This window comes from Leptodactylus fuscus, chromosome 3 (genome assembly GCF_031893055.1).
Source record: "Leptodactylus fuscus isolate aLepFus1 chromosome 3, aLepFus1.hap2, whole genome shotgun sequence".
In the NCBI taxonomy this organism is placed as follows: domain Eukaryota; kingdom Metazoa; phylum Chordata; class Amphibia; order Anura; family Leptodactylidae; genus Leptodactylus; species Leptodactylus fuscus.
Window position 1 is genome coordinate 116714506 of NC_134267.1, and position 19631 is coordinate 116734136.

At 36.5% G+C, this 19631-nt stretch overlaps 2 protein-coding genes across 3 annotated transcripts in view; both read right to left on the minus strand.

The window, feature by feature from the left end:
- The window catches only part of FHL5 (four and a half LIM domains 5), a 375977-nt gene that overhangs the window by 280527 nt on the left and 75819 nt on the right, over nt 1-19631 (minus strand). The window lies entirely within an intron of this gene.
- Nucleotides 11715-19631, minus strand: part of FUT9 (fucosyltransferase 9) — a 108837-nt gene continuing 100920 nt past the window's right edge. For both annotated transcript variants that reach the window (XM_075268221.1, XM_075268222.1), the window contains one exon: nt 11715-13436. In XM_075268221.1, the coding sequence (XP_075124322.1) occupies nt 12349-13428 (1080 nt within the window). In that variant the 5' untranslated portion in view covers nt 13429-13436 and the 3' untranslated portion in view covers nt 11715-12348. The remainder of the gene's footprint in view (nt 13437-19631) is intronic.

Here is a 19631-nt window from a genome sequence, read left to right on the forward strand (position 1 = left end):
TTCCTCATTTTTGATTACCTTACAAAGTTTAGTATCATCTGCAAATATGGACACCCTGCTTAGTAAACCCTTTACCAGGTAATTAATAAAGATATTAAACAAGAGAGGACCCAATACTGACCCCTGCGGCACCCCACTGGTGACTGTGACCCAGTCTGAATATTTACCATTAACAAGTACCCTCTGTTTCCTATCAGTGAGCCAGTTGCTAACCCAAATGCATATGTTTTCCCCAGTCCCAACATTCTCATTTTGCATACCAACCGTTTATGTGGAACAGTATCAAAAGGCTTTGAAAAGTCCAGGTACACAACGTCTACTGCATTATCCATGTCCAGTCTTGAACTTACCTCCTCATAGAAGCTGATCAGATTAGTCTGACAGGACCGATTCCTCATAAACCCATGCTGATTTGGTGTTATAAGATTATTTACATTGAGATACTCCAGGATAGCATCTCTTAGAAAGTCCTCAAATATCTTTCCCACCACAGAAGTTAAACTTACTGGCCTATAGTTTCCAGGTTCACTTTTACACCCCTTTTTGAAAATTGGCACCACATTTGCTATTCACCAATCCTGTGGTACAGACCCAGTCATTACTGAATCCTTAAATATTAGATACAAGGGTCTATCTATCACCATGCTTAATTCCCTCAGAGCTTGGTGGTGTATTCCATCTGGACTGGGCGATTTCTCTATTTTAGTAATTTGAAGGCAGCACTCTTATGTTGCCTTGGCTGTATGTTTTGGGTCATTGACAGCTCAAGAGCTGACAAGGCTTCTTCACTGTAAGGACTGTGACTGTGGAATATCCTACCCCAGGAACTGGTCACAGCAGCAACAGATGACAGCTTCAAAAAAGGATTAGATGACTTTTTAGAGTAAAATACCATTGATGGTTATGGAAATGTTTAGAATGTCATGATGACGTTTCCATCTGCTGGTTGAATTTGACTGACATTTGTCTTTTTTCAACCATACTAATTATGTAACTTGTTGCTCAGGAACAGTGGAGGCTAGAGAGAACATTCCAACTGTGCTGGAATGAGTGACATGGTACCTATTGACAAATGCTAAAAAATTGAATTGGTGGAGGTGGTGAAAGGTCCTTTTTAAGGTAATCAAAGAAAGATTAGCGAACAATGTATGACAAACCACTGATCTTCATCTATATTAAGATGGGATGCAGTCTGTTCCAGATTTCCATCTCATAATACATTCTGTACCCCTTGGTAAATTTCCTGAGGGTTATAGGTGAAGTTTTCAAAATTATTATTATTATTATTATTAGTGTTATTTTAAGGTGCTTCACTGTGCTAATACTTATGGGCTCGGCAAATGAGGCATGGCACTGAAAACTATTACTACAAAATCTGCCCTCCAAAGCCAAATAGTCCATCTTCTCTTCCAGATCCACTGTGTGCTAATACAACAGTTTACAACTGTATTTGGTGTACTTCTTTATTCAAGAGAATTGTGTAAAAAATTATGGGGTTTAACCCATAAATTGGAAAAAAGTTAGGGCAAAAGTGAAGTTTTAATGGAACAATTATATTTTCATTTCATGGTCTAATGTTAATAAATTCGATGAATCTCCTATGGGGTAAAATGTACACTATCCCCCTTGATAAATTCTTATAAAATTATTGACCAATAAAGTGACACATGTCAGATTTGAAAAATAGGGTTACATCCTTAGGGTGAGGAAATAAAGGGAATTTGTGAGGTTCAAAGCAATAAAAGTGCTATGTATTGGCTTCAATATTAGCAGAAACATACCATTGTGGACACAAACCAATGAAGCAATGCAGAGATAATCACCTGTTTATATATTTGCAAATTAGTGAAGAAACGAAATGGGAATAGGCCCAATTTGCCAAATTGCCTATAGACACGTCCCATTAAAAGCCACTACATGGAATATTATTGGTCCAGATGGCCTGGCAAACTCTCTTTATAGCATACCTCCAGTTCTGCAACTAGTTATCATAAAACTTTATAATTTATATCATTAAAGAAAAATGTTTTTTCTCCACTTATTTGGCTGCATTCATTCCTCGTATCTTGACTCAGTCTGTTTATTTATAAAGAGTGTCCCTATCCAGCTCACATGCAGAACTTCATGGAGAAGGGTGGGAGGAGTAAAAGGCTACTTGTTGATTTATCGCCTTATTCTGTGTAATGGTAGAGTCTTATCTTTAAGATATTGCAGTGTCCGAAAGGATCCCTCACTCACAGAGTAGCAGAGTGTTGCAATTCCAACCCTCTTCTTTTTTTCAGTAGTCTCTCCCTCCCTCTCCATAATCTAGTATGGAGAGGAAGGAAGAGACTACTGAAAAATTGAAAAGGTACAGAATGGTGTCTGGTCCTCTGGCCAACATAAACCCTACTTTGATAAGCCCTTATAGAATAAACTCAATCCTATGGAATTAATTGACACCATTTCCATATGGCTGACTAGTACGTTATGGGCATTATGGTGGTTTAGTGGTTATGATTGTTGCTTTTCAGCATCAGGATCCTGGATTTCAGTTTTTATGTATCTTTGTTTTTTTTAGGGATTCCTCCCTTGACTCTAAATTGGTTTCCTATAAAATTGACCATAGTATTTGCCTGAGAAAATGGGACTAATTGGGACAATCTCTGTACAACACTGAGGAATATGTTGGAGCCATATAAGAAATAGGAAATAAATAATAACAAGATGTGACATATACTTCATCTGTAAAGATACTTTTAATTGCTGCTTATTGTATCTTAAAGTTACACATTTGGCTTGATAAAATGATTGGTGACAAAAAAAAAAAAAGACAAAATATATAACAAATAATGGAACATGGTTTAGTCAAAAAACATTTGTTCGATTGTGTCATTAGTTCAGCGGCAGTAGAAGTGACATCATAACAGTTCACAAAATACATGAAATTGTACCATGACCACAGTGCGGTTCCTTAAATCTAAAAATAGAATTCCACATTATATGCATTTGGCAAGTATGTATAGCTTTATAAAGTAGTGCAACAATACAATGCATATAGACAAATGAAAGCAGATGGTCTTTACAATACATTAACTCAACTAATAGCTTCTTGTGCTTACACAGTTTGGCACATAAGACTCTTATTGTTTGCCATTTTATGGTCTCTTAACATACTCGATATAAGACCTTCTTCCAGTTAAAATATACAAGTGATAATAAATTATAGCAGTATTTCTTCCTTTAGAGGAGAACCAGTGCCTAGCTTCATCAACAAAGTGCTGGTATTGTATCTTGCTACAATGAATGACAAAATAAAGATAAAATTAGGTTTATCTGAACAGTCAGAGGGTCCAAGTTTATTCAAAGAAGTGCTGGGAAAATCCACATAATGAATATTTCATAAATTGTTTTATCAAATAATATATTTATCAATATATACAGCCCAATTCTTGTCAAGCGCACCATTGGGTCACATAAAGTACAACATACAACGTTAGGCCCCTTCACATTACATATGAGAGATCTACTCTTGTGTGTCCTTCGTGATCAAAGGAGCATCAATATAAGGACGCGGCAGAGAAAAAACTGAGTCTGCACTGAAACAAAAAAATTGTAAGCTGCTGTCTTTGAAAATGAACCATCATCGAAATATGATCTAAAGAGCAAATATACTGTGCCAAGATCTAGCTGCCATATCAACAACCTGCTACAAATGTATAGCAATTCCAATGAAAATACAATAACAGGCTCATTTACTGAAGATGGTGGCTAAAAGTGAATCACTTCCACCTTTTATCATTGTGTAGTTGTTATGTGCGGCATCATTTCTTAATGTATCTTAAAAGCAATTTAAGAGAGTTCAGTATCTCCAGCATTGACACTGATTTGTAACAGAATATTCTGCCTGACTTTGACTGCCACTAGAGGGAGCTAATTGAGTACTGTGTTATTAGTGAGCCCAATGTATAACAGTATGTATGCCATTTCTAGTGGTGGCAGAAGTCAGTATATTTCTCTACATTTTAAATCTTTTTCTATGCCAGAGATTTAGAGGGGTGAATGAAAAATAAAAAGAATTGGCTTCTACTAGAATAAGTTAAATAATATTTAGTATTAAATCAGTTAAAGGGGGTACTCACTTTAAGGCTAAGGCCCCACGTAGCAGGCTGCAGGAAAAACCTCGGCGGAAACGCTTCGTGGTTTTTACCTTTCACAAATAAATTCCACAGAGGAAACCTTTCTGCTCCGATTATACCTGTAGGGAAACCGACTCTCCATTTCCATTCAAGTTGTTTTCACAAGTTGCCTTATATTTGTTACCGCTGGCTCCACATTGGTGGCATACATTGCTCAAGGCAAATTAAATGTGTAAAACAATTGTGCAATTGCTTAACAATTTTTGTTATCTTTTGCCAACATTAAAACTGACTAGAAAATAGTCACATTTCTGCAAAGATGTAGGTTATACCACATTTGTCAATATATGGTCACGCTATAAGTGTAAATTTAGGATTGAAATATACAGCTACAGACCAAGGGTCCCTGTTTATTTACAGACATCTTTTAATAAATCAGGGACAATTCTTGCTTTCCTCCACAAATACTTACTAAAATGTGCCATTATTGGTAATTGAAGGCCATTATCCTCCTTATATGACACAACAAAGATACTGTTTGTTATTAAGGAGTGATAGGCAGGGGATGGTATTTGTGTATTTCATGTGATGTTTTTGGAAAAAAGTTAACATGCTATGCATATGTGATAAACAATATATATAGCATTTCCCTAACTGTTCCACCTTCCACTTGATCTATGAAACATGGATACCTATTAAAGCTAGGAAACTGTAGCAATGAGCCATTATGTTTGCATTTCCATATAATGCATAACCTGTGCTTTACACATGGTAATATTATTATCTGATAGAATTAACTACCTTAAAATAAACCTGTAACTAAAAAACAACTATTGTCCTACAAAAGCATCAAAATGAGTAGGATTTCCATATCTATTGGAAGTCTACACAGTGTTCCTCCTCTGCCGAATGTAAACAAGGACTAGTTGTTTTATCGAATTATTCCCTCCTAGACAACCAGCAGCCTTCCTTTCTATAGCTATGATAAGTGGCTATTGTGTGGAACAGGTAGGCAGTCCAATCTATGGTGGTTCACTTATAATCACCCCAAATACCTGCAGACCCTTCCTTGTGTGCCCCCTTATTCCTGGCAGATCTTTTCTATTTAAACAATACTTACAAGATAAAATCAAAGGACAAGGGATGGTAAAGTGCATTAAAACCATGAGATTGCCTATTGATGAATTATACCGCATCATTATGTTATACAAAGGATATATCATGTATGCACTTGTAGTAGTTTATTTATGTTTGGCAGAGAGTCCTCAAGTCGATGTAACACAATGGCCTTGGAGCAAATAACTAGCATAGAGCATACTAGCTTGGCCGGGAGTGACCATAATTAGGTGGCAGATGGTACACTGTTATTTTCTGCTCTAAAGAATTATCTAATACCTTCTTCATGTTACCCTGAACGGCTAGACTTTCTCTAAACAGCACAGCAACAAATCATTCGGAAATAAACAACACTTTAAAGAGGCCATTTACTTCTACATTCATCTACAAAACTAGGTCACATTTAGAAATCTGGCACTGAGACCAATTTATAAAAATACAGGCCCTATTTACTATATATTATGCAGAGGACTGAGCTGCTCTATACTGGGCTGGCATTGTAAGTAAATCCACAGTAGATGTTGGTAAAATAACACCTAATAAGTAGGGCATATTGTGTTCTTTACAAAATATGAATACGATAGAACTTTTTTTTGGCAAGCTATCTAATTTCTTTTTTTTTTTAAATGTAGATTATGAGCTGCACATAGAGCTCACAATGTACATTTTTTCCCTATCAGTGTGTCTTTGGAATATGGGATGGAAATCCATGCAAACACGGGGAGAACATACAAACTCCTTGCAGATGGTTTTATGCCCTTGGTGGGATTTGAACACCAGGACTCCAGCGCTGCAAGGCTGCAGTGCTAACCACTGAGCCACCATGTGGCCACCTCAAGTTATTTAATTTCTTGGTGGACTACAAACTGTGCTGTTTTCTAGTTTTTCTATACTAAAAGAAAGATTGAATGGCTCCTCAATGGAGAGTGGAAGCATTCTCAAAGGATCCACTTATGGAGAACAGAACTCCTGAATGTGATGTATCTGAGCCTTACAATGAACATTATTGCTTATGATACAGATTAATGTAGGCGTAGACCGTGATCACAAGAGTAACCAGGTGTCATATATAGCATGGTCAAATCAGGTGTCTGGTATAAGATTGTTATAATGAATTTAATGAAAAATGTCACATGTGGAACAGTCGTCCCCCCGATAACACCTACTTCTCAATAACTTGCAAGTATTCCTCTTTTCAAAGGAAAAATCTCACTTTTGACATGTCCCTTTGTACATTTTTTTCTTAAAAGTCATTTTTTGACATGTGCTCTTTTAATAAGGAATTTTAATGTATCTCATTGTATTGATTTCCTTGTAGAGGAGCATCAAAATTTGTCATTTGTCAATATATTGTCTATATATTATCTATTTTCACATTTTCTTTAATGACTCTTATAAATAGGGTAATATAAATATTTGATATATACAAAACCAATTAAATATCTAGCACTTTTATATCTCATTATGTATATTTTTTCCAATTGGCTATAAAACGATATATGTGCCAAAGTGATATAAAGTATATTATCACAATGCACAAAAATGGTGATCATAAAACAAGTAGATCTTGTATAAAAGACCACTGTTGTATTCCATGGCACCCACTTAGGTTTTGCGTAGTCAATGATGTAACATTTTGACTGATGCTTACTGGCAAAACTACTGCTTACAAATGTCGCACACAATTTGATAACCAGAATATTTCTTTATGTAAATTCTATAAAACCACATAAAAAAAATAGAAGGAACAACGTATCATATCATTGTTTCATTAAAGTACTCATGTTTAGTTCATTGTAATTTCTTTTTTTTTTTTTATACAAATTTGTTCATTGTAATTTCTAATAATATGGTAACATACTAAGGAAATGAAATGTCCTTCCTTGTAAATGTGATGAATCAATTGTGCTTTCATTTGGATATCTCTTAAATAAATGCAGAAAAAATAAATTTTTTGAAATTTTGTTATTCAGGAAACTTGAATTGAGCGATCAAAGAAGATTTTTCTTTCAAGTCTCGTTAACTTCAAGAATTGTCTGAGATTAAAGGAAAATCGCCAAAAGCAGGAAAGTTGGTAAAATAATAGTAATAAAAATAAAAACAATATTCACCTCTGCAATCCGACTTTGCCTTAGTGTCACTATGACAATGGTCACTAGAGGGATAAAAAGACCATCAGGGACCACCACAGTGTTATTGTTGGAGGGGGATTTACAGGTTAGCATTGTTTTTCTTAGTTTTTTTAAATCAACTTTCCTGTCAATTTTTTAAAGTCCAGGAAACCCCTTTAATATATGACATCACGGCATAATTAGATATATATAATGTATGTCATTATCAGAGTGAATGAATAAAAGGCCATTAATACCCAACTGCTTGTAAATCTACTCATCATTAACAAGTAGATCTTTAATGGATTAAAGGTTATAGACAAATATATTTCATACTGTCTGTGTCTGCTTTTACCAAGCAGAACGTAACCTGACATTATCCTACAGGTTCCTGGACTTGCTGTAGTGTTCTCCATCAAAGTGAATGTGGCAATGACATAGTAGACAGCAAATATTATATCATCTTAAAGGGGGATTCACATGTCAAGGAAAAACTGCTAGCTTAGGTAAATTCAAGGGTTTTCCTAAATGCATTGCTTTAGCAATACTGCTTTAGTTACTTGCTATGTTAGATTATTCCTCCCATTGCTTACACAGCATTTCCATGGAGTACAGCCTATATCAGATAAGCAGGATGGATGTTGTGAGTCACTGCTCTCTCAGGAGGCCAAGTGCTCTCACTGCCATCTCTCTGCCATCAGGGCTATCAGTTCAGCTAATTTGCAGTTTACTGATAAAGGATCTGGTCCATTCTCTGTATAAGCATGGTAATTGTTCTTCCTGTGTAATGTAATATACATTTACTGTGTACTGTATATTATTTGATCTGCATTTATATTAGATTTCTATTAATAAATAATCTCTTATGGTAAAGGCAAAGTCTATATTGTGATACTTCATAGTGCCATGTTCATTAAACAGTCAAAGCCGTCCACCAACTTGCTGCAGAATGCAGGGTGTAAGAAGAAAAGAAAGCAGGCAAAGCTGCTGAGACACAGAGATGGGAAAACTCCTTTAGGCTAAGGCCCCACATGCAGCGGAAATCCAGCTTTTATGTTGCAGATTTTGTTGCATTTTTTTAAGCCAAAGCCAAGAATGGCTACAATAGGAATAGCAAACATAAAGGAATATATAGGAAGTTCTTATACTTCTCTCTTCAGCTCAATCCTTTCCTGGTTTTGCCTCAGAATAACAGAGCAACATCTACAACAAAAAAAGTTGTGTTTCTGCAATGTGAGGCCTCAGCCTTAATGTCACATAAAAGTAAATACTTGAGATGAATTAAAATGTGGTTCAACTTTTAAAAACAATTTAACACTTTATCACTCCTATGTATATAATAATCAGATTTACTCTCTATTGACCACAATGGAAATGTCAGTATATACAATCATCTATGTATCCTGCATAAACTTCTCATGGTTCCCCAATGTTTCCTGGGCAGCACAATGATTTGTCATGTAATGGTTACAACAAATTGTTGGCCACCATTGTGCCAATATGTATGCATTTAATCACTGCCACAGAGGTGGTTGTACTAGTATGTAACCTTCTCCTTTGAAGTTTATGTTTTTAACGCTTTCCATATTTCTGTTCATTAATTTCAGTCAATAAAATTGTTTCTGATCTGAATCTAAATTGGCACTGACTGAATTGAATAGCTGAACTCTCTTTGTTCCTGATAGGGGAGGTGCAAAGCATACCTATCAGTCATTTATAGGATACCTATTGATATGCTAAAATGCGTAAGATGGATGGATACCTATAACATGTGGATATGCCACAAATTAGTAAGACAAAAAATACGCCATTATATGGGATATTCTGCAGTCTCCTAATTCCTAGAAATGGGCCATCAATATTAGAAAAGTGGATATCCCCTTCAACAATATAGGAGTTTATCTCATTATGGACACATCCATAAATGGTAAATTCAGTCCTTCCTAATCTTATTTTATCTGGATTCTGTTATAAAATGTTGACCATAAATGGTGACTTTTTCTAATATTTTCATAGCCATATTTTCTATAAAAACAGTTTGTTTACAAAAAAAATGTACAAATTGATGGGGCTCAATATTAGTATAGTTGATAGTAAACCTATGAGAAGCATGTTATAAAGCAGGAGTTCTGAGCAGAATATAATCGTTTTATGGGAAAATATTCAGTATAACTAATCTTGATATTTATATTCCTGCTGTCTCTGGGCTTAGAAGATTTGTGGGTAGAGTAACTCAATGACTGACAGCCTGGAATGGTTAGATTTGACTACTGGACTCTTAAGCCCATGGTGAGAAAGAAGACAAAGCACTTCAATTTCTTAAATTTCTGGACAACCCTGTTAAGAAAATAGTAAAGAAACATGATTTGTCACTATCCCTTGTCTTAACCAATATGATTTAAAGGGTTTGTCTAATGGTTAATATTGAAGGCCTATACTTATATCAGTGAGGTTCTGAATCCAGGCACCCACACCAATCAGATGTGTTGGACTCTCACCAATCTGATATGGGTAGCTTATCATAAGGATATGCCATCAATATCAACTCTTCGAGAACACCTTTAAGATAGAGAAGCATTTTACATTATATTCTCTATATAAATTCTACATATTATTAGACATGTTAAAAAAGCTCATCAGCCAATAGTAAAAAACCCCAGTAGAGGATGGACATGAGAACTCTTCCACAGAAACAGTAAAGCACATTTTGCTAATTGTTTCAGGGGAGATTCAACCCTACAATGGAGTTACTGACAATGTGGAAAAGTTGTATATACTGTATGCACCTTGTTCACAAACTGTTTTTTAAAAGCTGTAATTTTTTCCCCATAGTTCAGGGTTAAAGGGGAAGCCCAGGAATAATAGGAAACTCAGGGGTGGATAGGGTGGGTGTAAAAAATAAAAGAAAAGTCATATTCACCTATCCCCGGTGCTCTGATGTACAGTCCTACACCCTTTCCCTCCTGTGCCGGAACCCACTGTACTGGAAGGAGGGATACTCACATTACTATGAGACCAATAACTAGCCTCAGTGGTCACTGTTGTGTGACTGGTGACGTCATTAAAATACATCACAAGTTCCTTACCAGTGATCCAGTGAACCCTAAATCCACTGACTGATCTCAGTAGTTACGCATGCCTCTCTACTTTCAATCTGGTGTGTTCATGTAAAGGAGGGAAGGGGACTGGGACTGTCCACAGATATTGAATATGACTTTTTTTGTTTTATACCTACCCTGGCTGCCTCTGAGTTTCCTGTAATTCCTTTAATATTTTGTATGGTAGCATAGTCAAGAACAGTGACAAATACAACAACGCCTTTACAATTGTGCTGTCATATGCATACCGGGTGAGAAAATATCTAAAGCAAAAATCCCCAGAAAGTGGCCTTCTTTACCATCAGTATTAGGTGTTCCTCGGAGGAGTCACAGTTATTGCAGTCTGTACCCCCATTACTGATTTTCTTTACAGTTTATCTGTCACTATATATATGTGTGTAGAGGAAGTAACTTTAAAAGATTTGTAATTTCATTTGGTAATGTAGTGAACTTTTAATTGAAAAACTGCTTCTCAAGTTTTTCCTTAGCAATACTCTAAATCACTGCTGATAGTATAAAACACAGGTAGAGGGATAAATATTCATCTTTCGGTATATACGGACAAATATAATTACATATATATGAAGGCAGATTTTCTGTTGCAACAGTCATTGCATATTGCTAAGGAAAAAAATCAGTTCTTTATTAAAATTTTACAAAATTTCTCAATTAAATATATTACAAAAATTATTAAAATGACTTCCTTGACACAAAAAATTCAAATGACAGCTCTGGCACTGTAGAATAGTATTTTTGTGCTTCTGTATGTCTGTAAATGGGCCTGTTTGCTGCAAATCCCTTATGGTTTCTGATGAATTCTGTGGACCAAACATCAGTATTTATCATCATTGTTCTGCATTTATCAATCCTTCAAAATAATATTTTGATGACAGGATGAAAAGCAGGAAAAAAATGTTCTGTGTCTGTTGTTCTCCATTACTCAGTGGTGATAGAAAGTGCAGAAGTTTTGCTGAAATACATATTGTAACTTCATTATAGAATACTCCAGAATATTCCAAACTAGACATTTGACGTGTAACAATAAACTATATGACACATAAGCTGTCATAAAGTCAAGGTCTTTTATAAATAATACTAGATGTCCAATGTGTGCCCTGTTGTCAGAGAACCATTATGGCCAGTTAGTAGCCACCGCCGACCACTAAAATGCTTATTTCCTCACAATTACAACATAGAATGGTGATGATATTCTTAGTTACTTATAGGAAAATAAAGATCATTCTTCAATAAAAAAAATATTGAAAATAGCATGTAAATCTAAAACAAACATAGCGTCACATCTGATCAATATGATCGTAAAAGTGAGACTTCTAAATACAGAACCACATTGTGAGATTGTTTCAAGGGTGAGAAATGGCTTAAAAGTGTTACTTGCAGCCTCCGCTCGTCCTAGATGATGAACATGACATATCGGAACACAAAACTGCATTTCAATGAAATGGAAAATCTGTAAGAATAACATTATGTGTTTCTGTAATTTTGTTCTTTCACCTTGACAGTATACATATATAAGTATACCCTCGTATCTGCCTGTGTAACTTCCAGCTTGATTTCTGAACAATCACATAGATATGGTACGAGATCCCAGTCCGTACATACAGTAGCATGGAGACTTAAGAAGTTCTTTATAAAGGAGCTGTGTAAAAATATGTTTAACGCTTGTAGTAAGTAAATCTCTGAGTGCACAGAAATGGCTGCTACATGTAGAGTGTCAGGGAATGATGATTCTGATGCAGGAAAGAGTTTTCATGTCTGACAAAGTTTATGTTAAATTATGCATTCAACAGAGCAGTAAACGGTGAAACAAAGCAGTAAATTTCTATCTTGATGCAAGTAACCGTTGTAATGTCTTCCCAGAAAGTGCTCAAACATGAAAGGGGAGGCTCAGTTCCAAAACCACTTCTCCAAATTACTGACAGATTTGTACTCTTGATGTCTTTTAACATGGTCACATGCTAGGCAAGCATGAGATTCCCAGAAATGGGACAAGTTCACGGTGTAGTGTTTCCTCCAGTTAAAGTATGCCAGGTACCGTTCGGTATCTTTGTTCAGCATTAACAGATAATCTGCCAACTCCCTTGGAGAGAGAAAATCTTCAACGTGAATAAAAGAATCTGCTGGTATGTAGTTTTCATAGTTTTCCCTTGGAGGTCCCAGAACAATGGGCACAGATCCAGCAAGCAGTGCATTGTAAAGTTTCTCAGTTATATAGTCTTTGTGGATAGAATTTTCAAAGGATAGATAAAATTTACAAGTAGATATGGTTGGAATCAAGCTTTTATCATTCAAGTATTCACCAAATGCCTGGCCATAGGTTAGAATTTCAATGTATTTGTTTAGTTCATTATAGTATTTTACTCTAACGTGATCTGGATTCCAGTTGCTTACAACCCAACAGACCAACTTATCTTTGCTTGGCACTTCAAATTCAAAGGGCTTTGTGCTTACGACCATAAAGCCATAAGGCACCTGAATGTCTGAGTCACGTCTATAGGTTAATGTGAGATTAAATAAATGTTCAATGCCACTTTTTTGTGGTGTGTGAGTTGGAGATTCAAGATTCATCCAAATCCATTTCTGGAAAGGTGGCCTTGTTTGCACTGGTAGATTGGTTAGATCCCAGCTGATATCTCGGTGGTGTATTAGCACTGCATGGGATTTGTTGTAAAGATTACGGTCAGTAGTCAAATGGCACCCGTGGATATTAAAAAGAGACTCGCAGGACTGCAACTCAAATGTTTGCCCAAAGGGCCACACCCAGATAAGAATGATGGTATCATTATGATAATCTTTTTTAGTGGAGAAAAAGTTCTTCATTTTTAGCACAGAATTAGCTGATTCTATTGGACTGGAGATCCAGTTGTTTGTTGGTTTGACATATATCAGTAAACATACTGTGAAGCAAATCAACACAATGCAGACAAACAGAAATGGTCGGAAGATGCCTTTAGATGTTGATGTCATAATTTGCCCTGAAAAACAAAAACATAGAATGTATTTACATTTGTCATGTAACAGTCATCAATGTGATACCCCAAAAGTTATTATTCATTTAAAGAACTGTATGATCAGACAATTCTATCGTACTTAAACATATTTGTTATTTTGTTTCCATGTGACTATACATATAAAAATATCTTGAAGTGATCCAGTTTTCATAATGACCTCCAGAGCAGCCACAAGGTAACATTCCCTGTTTTCTGCAACTTATCAGATTTCCTGTGTAGACTAGGATAAAGTCATCAGAGTACTTGTCAGATTTCCTGTGTAGACTAGGTCAGAGTCATCACAGAACATTAATGCTAGCTCTATTGCTGTATTGTATTGTTATATACACCCAGATATTTCTCTCTAGGCATCATCTCTCACTTTTTTTTTTCTTTTTAGGGGGGAGGGTGGTTGCTCTATCACTTCCTGGAGATCTTAATATGACATTTTTCTTCCAATTAAATCCGATTCATTGCAACTGCCATAATGCACTCACACCCTGCTGTTATCTACACAGATAATACAGGAAAAATAAAAATAGCAAGAACATTAAAAAATATGAACATATTATCTCCTACTTCTAATCAAGCAAAATAAAGAAATGATATACCTGAGACATTCATCTGAACGAAAACACTTGTGTTCAAGCAAATAAGACAATTTGGTAAAATTATTCAAAAATCAGCAACACAATAAGCCCTGATCATCTGGAATCTGAATTACATACATGGAGACAAATGGGGACACATTTAGTTTCTCTAAAGTACTGTAAAAGCTGAACAGGGAAGCTAGTATTTTTCTGTGACTGTGCACGGGCATTGAAGCATAAAGCTATTTCACATTGAACTATACCTAGCTTACCAAGAGCCAAAGATAGAATCAGTTTATACACAGGAGCTTGTCTTCAACTTGCCTTGGGGCCCTGTGATAAAAAGGAGCTCCTTTGCTAGATATGAACATCAATCGTTTTTATTATTATATTTATATAGGATATGTGTCCAAGGTAAACTCGCATAACTATAATTTCACATATATAAATAACTACTCATACAAAATTATATTAAATGCAAAGGTCAACTTACTTAAAATCTATTTACCCTAAAAAATAAAAAATACATTAATAGTTTTCTATACTGACACCAAAATATTTTCCCATATATGTTTGGACGCTTTTGCTTACGTTAGGTACTGTATAAAACGTCAGTTATTGAAAGAAAATACTTATGTGGTTTATTACCAGCATAGGGCTCGTTCACATCTGCGTCGTCGGTCCTTATTGCAGGTTTCCGTTTCCTGCATAAAACAGATGCAGGAAACGGAAGCCTGCAGGAGACTTTCTCACCCATTCATTTGAATGGGTGAGAAAGCTGTCCGGCCGTGCGCGGCAGTGAGCGTTTTGCGCTCTCCGCCGCGAAACCGGGTTTTATAATCCGGACACAGAGTCGGACATGCACTACTCTGTGTCCGGATAAAAAAATCCGGTTTCGCGGCGGAGAGCCTAAAACGCTCACCGCCGCGCACGGCCGGACCCGATCTATGGTTTCCGTCTTCTTCCATGCAGAAGACGGAAACCATAGTACGGAGACCCCAGACGCAGGTGTGAACCCAGCGATACTAGTACAATGTTGACAATATTAGATCATGTAACATATAAACTGGTTTTCTAAACCAGTCTTTCAAAACTTTTTCTTGAAGTTTCCAATTCCAATTCTTTCATGTCTAACTTTCTCAAGCTTGTTAGCTTATCGTGTCCTTCTATATCTTAATTGGGTAGCAGAAAAATACAACTTACATATTACTTTATAACACTAATTCAAAGTATCCTATCCACAAAGCAGAAAGCAGACTGAACTCAGCCACTGTCTGTAATATTTTTGTTTGACCTTGGAGATAATGGGCTTATTTAGTTAATACAAACAAAGTGGGGAGGTTGTCTATGTAAGGCCGAAGGTCCACGTTGCCAAAAGGCAGCGTTTTTGGTGTCTCGTTTCATTTAACCACAGATTGCAGAAAAAAAATCTGCAGCGGAAAAGTTTTGCTTGCAAAAAGGCCCGCATTTTTGAAAATCGCAGCATGTCAATTATACCTGCAGAAATGCTGGCATTTTCTGTATAGGTATTATAGGGGAAGAATGTCAAGTAAAACTCTGCAAAAATGCAATGGGAAATTAAGTGGATAAAACCGTGATGCATTTTTGCCATGTTTTTTTCTGCAGATTTCTTTTGTTGTGTTATCCTACATGGGGCTTTAGCCTCAAGGTTATAATTTATGGTGGTCTCCTAACAACTGATGGCTATAGCCGATATCTACACAATCCTTTACAGATGAAGTAAAACATCTCAGTTACCCAGCATAATAACCCTGCCTTAAAACTTTTCCTAATTTTCTTAAGATCATGTGATCATGATATACGCTGTCACACCTGAATGTTAAGCTTTAAATAAAGTCAAGTTGTTTTTAAGTCTGAACATACAGCGGTGCTTCAATGTTTGTGAACTCTTGAAAATGTTCTATATTTGTGCATAAATTTAACCTAAAATAGATCAGATTTTAAAATTAGATAAAGAGAACCAAATCAAAGAAACATATTAGACTGTGGTCCAATTTTTAAAATTTTTCTTTTCGTACTATTTGTTCATAGTATAACAAAAATAGATTTTCCATCTAGAGTGTGAGCTCTCCTGTGGCATAATCAGACATTTCTTTATCTTACATCCTTTTGGTAGATACTTACATTTTTTCTCCATTACTATCTAGAGAAGAGAAAGCAGCAAGCTTCTATCTCAAGCACACACAGAGCTAGATTGAATCAGCCAGCGATAAGGAATTTCATAACACAAAGCTTCATATCTCACTTCTGTGAGAGACTTAGGGAAAGATGTAACAGTCTTAAAAAATAGTCCAATGACAGTGATTTTAAATGAGTTCAGAATGTGGAGCTCGGATATGCAACAAAGTACGAAGAACTGGAAAGACTGAAATTCCAAAATTGTACAAATACTATACAGTATTATGATAATACCAGAGTAGTAATAATCCTAGTTATTTAAAGATGAACATTTTTGTATTGTTTCTCACCGACTCTGCTTCATTGATGAATAGCATTATTAAAATGGATGTAGACTGAATAGTTAGACTTTGTAAATGATTAAAAAAATCGCCTCTGCAATGCTAACCCATTGATACAATATTTTCTTTTAATTAGCATCTGCTTTCTTAGGTTGCTTTCTGTAATGTGTAAATGTTTGAAAGTTCCAACAGAAAACTAAGAGGGAGAGTTATCAGGAGGGGCGCTAGTTTTATTGGAGCTTGCAATGACGCCAGATTTATCAAATGTCTCAAAATGCTGCAGATTTACACAATTCTGGCACAATTTGTACCAAATGTAACTTGACATGCCACATTTATAAACTGTGTTAGACACATTATGATGTTTCTGCTTTTGAATGATGGGTGCACAGGGTTGAGGAAGTGAAAAGAGGCTCCATTTTTTTGTCAGAAACGACATCAACTCATAGGTGGTGGAAATATACATATTGTCCAACAATAAGCCAGATTTACCATCATTGGGATAAAACTAGCACATTTTACAGCCTCATGCACTTGACTGTGTGCACTTCTTGGCTAGCACACTGACTCATTCATTCCTAAGGCCCCAGACACACGACTATGTATTTTCACTGTTCCATGTATGGGGCCATAAGGGGAGAAGAAAACTCAGGACAGACCCTATTCCTGTCCATTTTGCCACCTGTGCTCACTGATCTCAATGAAAGGGGCTGTGGAGGAACGGTTGGCACACAGATGTCATCCATGTGCTATCCATGCTGTTCAATCAAGGCCTGGCAACATGCACATGCAAACATACATAATATAGAGGTAAATCATAAGGCTTTCATCCTTGGCGAGGAGGCACTCAATAAAGGTTGGCCTCATTACCTCTGATTCATTGTAAAGAGGACTTGCAGGACTCTCTTTTCTACAGGAAAAAACAAATTAGCCCAAGGGTCATAGAAAGCTATGGTTAAACCCTACATAACGAAGGGCTCATGTTGATATTTGCTGTTGGTACTTCACTGCTTTGTATGTCACCTACAATTTCTATGGTACAATGTTACATCTAAATGTTCTCATCTATGCGATGAGTATTAGGAACCCTTATCATCTCTAGGAATGTACATTTAGCCTCATTACATTTAGTGTCCGCCTATCCTTCAATGTCATTGTGCTGAACCAGTGCCAGGAATGATCTATATACATTTTGTAATATATTTTTGTTTTGGGAAAGTTGCATAATGACTTCAACACTGTCAAGCCAGGATGAAGGAGGATTATAAAGTAACATCTGAAAATGTTAATGTGAATATTTATAGGTTTCTTGTACGGCTGCCAGACTGAACTAGTCTTCCTGCTGCTCTATATATTCCATGATGCTAATGGTGATTAGATGTGTTAATGGTCCTTCCAGGATCAGAAGATGAGACATTAACTTCAATCTTAAAGGAAAATCATTGTCATGTTATACTAATCATGTTCCCTTCTACTGCCCACAGATGGGCTTTAGTCTGCTCATCTTCGTGATACAAATTGATGATATGTGGAATTGCCCATGTATTTATTGACAGCATGATTTCCGTATGAGTAAAAGGATGTACTAAGCTTTGTGGAACAGGACACAGATTGCATACAATTGTCTTGTTCTTGTTTGCTATTTCCCATCTGCAGTGTAATAAGCACACAAGGCAATATTCGCAAACAACCTTGGAATAATCCTTATGGATATCTTAACTCCTCGATACAAGATAGTTGTGTCCATGGAGGACATTCAGTGCTCATGCAAGACATTTTAGAGTTACACTTATTTATTAAGCCAGCTGCTGTGCAGTACAATGCTTGGCAGGCTGCAAACTTAGAGGGGTATTTACTTTACCCATAAATGTCAGACAGATATAGGTCTCTCTTATAGGATTCACATCTACAGTACTTCCAGAAAAGGTTCTCGTCTAGAGATGAGCGAGTACTATTTGAAACGGCAGTTTCGAATAGCACGCACCCATAGGAATGAATGGACGCATTCATTCCTATGGGTGCGTGCTATTCGAAACTGCCATTTCGAATAGTACTCGCTCATCTCTATTCTCGTCTGGTGCTAAGGTCACAGTGAACAGAGAAGGGTTCACACATGCAACTATCTCTTTATTTACTGCAGCTATTGTATCAATTCAAAAAGAGGGTTGGAAGATCTCCATTCTGGATATAGGTCTGGAGCCCATAATGTATAGCACCAATTACTGTCAAGGATCGAGGGGCAGTACAGACTGGTCACTGATGTCCACAGCAGGTAGTTCAAACCAATCATCACTGCCTGCTCGCATTACTCCCTCTGGAAATTGCAAGCAGGAGAGTCACCGTGCTGCCCTGTGAGCTGCCAATACTTACCTGCGGTGCCCAGGTGCCTCTGTTCTGTGCCTCCTGATGATCCTCTTGTCTCTCTCTCTGCCTCCCTTTCTCAAAAGGTTGTATTCAGTAGATCAGGCGGATTACTTAATGGCTTTTGACACTGATATGGCCAGCAACGGATAAGAGGAAAATGCCCCAATCCTCTGTTTCTCTTCTTTATCATTATCCAGTGAGGCACTCCAGAATAATATCAGAGGCAACTTTTGAAATTACTGACCAAATATTGCCCTATATCCCCGATTTTGTGGGCAGGTGAGGCAGGTCAGGAATACAATTTCAGAGAAATACAATTTCAGAGAAATACAGCTTTAATATGTCTTTTTTCTCTGATGATTACATCAATTTTATGTTGGCCTAATCAAATTTATATGCCCAGCAATTTATTGAGCAAAATGCCACCTTTTCATTTGCTAGGCCCCAGAGATGGACCCCCATATATGCAGCAGAGATGAAAATATTGTGGGGTCTTGTGCTGCATATGGGCATAGTATAGACACCATGTATTACACAGCATTGGAGTATAGACATTCCAATTTACTGAATGTCCATGACCAGGACACATTTTCAAATTATCCTGAAGTTTCTGCATTCTAACAACGCACAGTGCCTACCCCTAGATGCCCTCAACCTTTACCCCCTATTCAAAATCAGAACTGTCATTAAACACTTCTTCGCCAAGTTTTCTGAGGAATACATCCCAGATCAGAACATTTCAATAG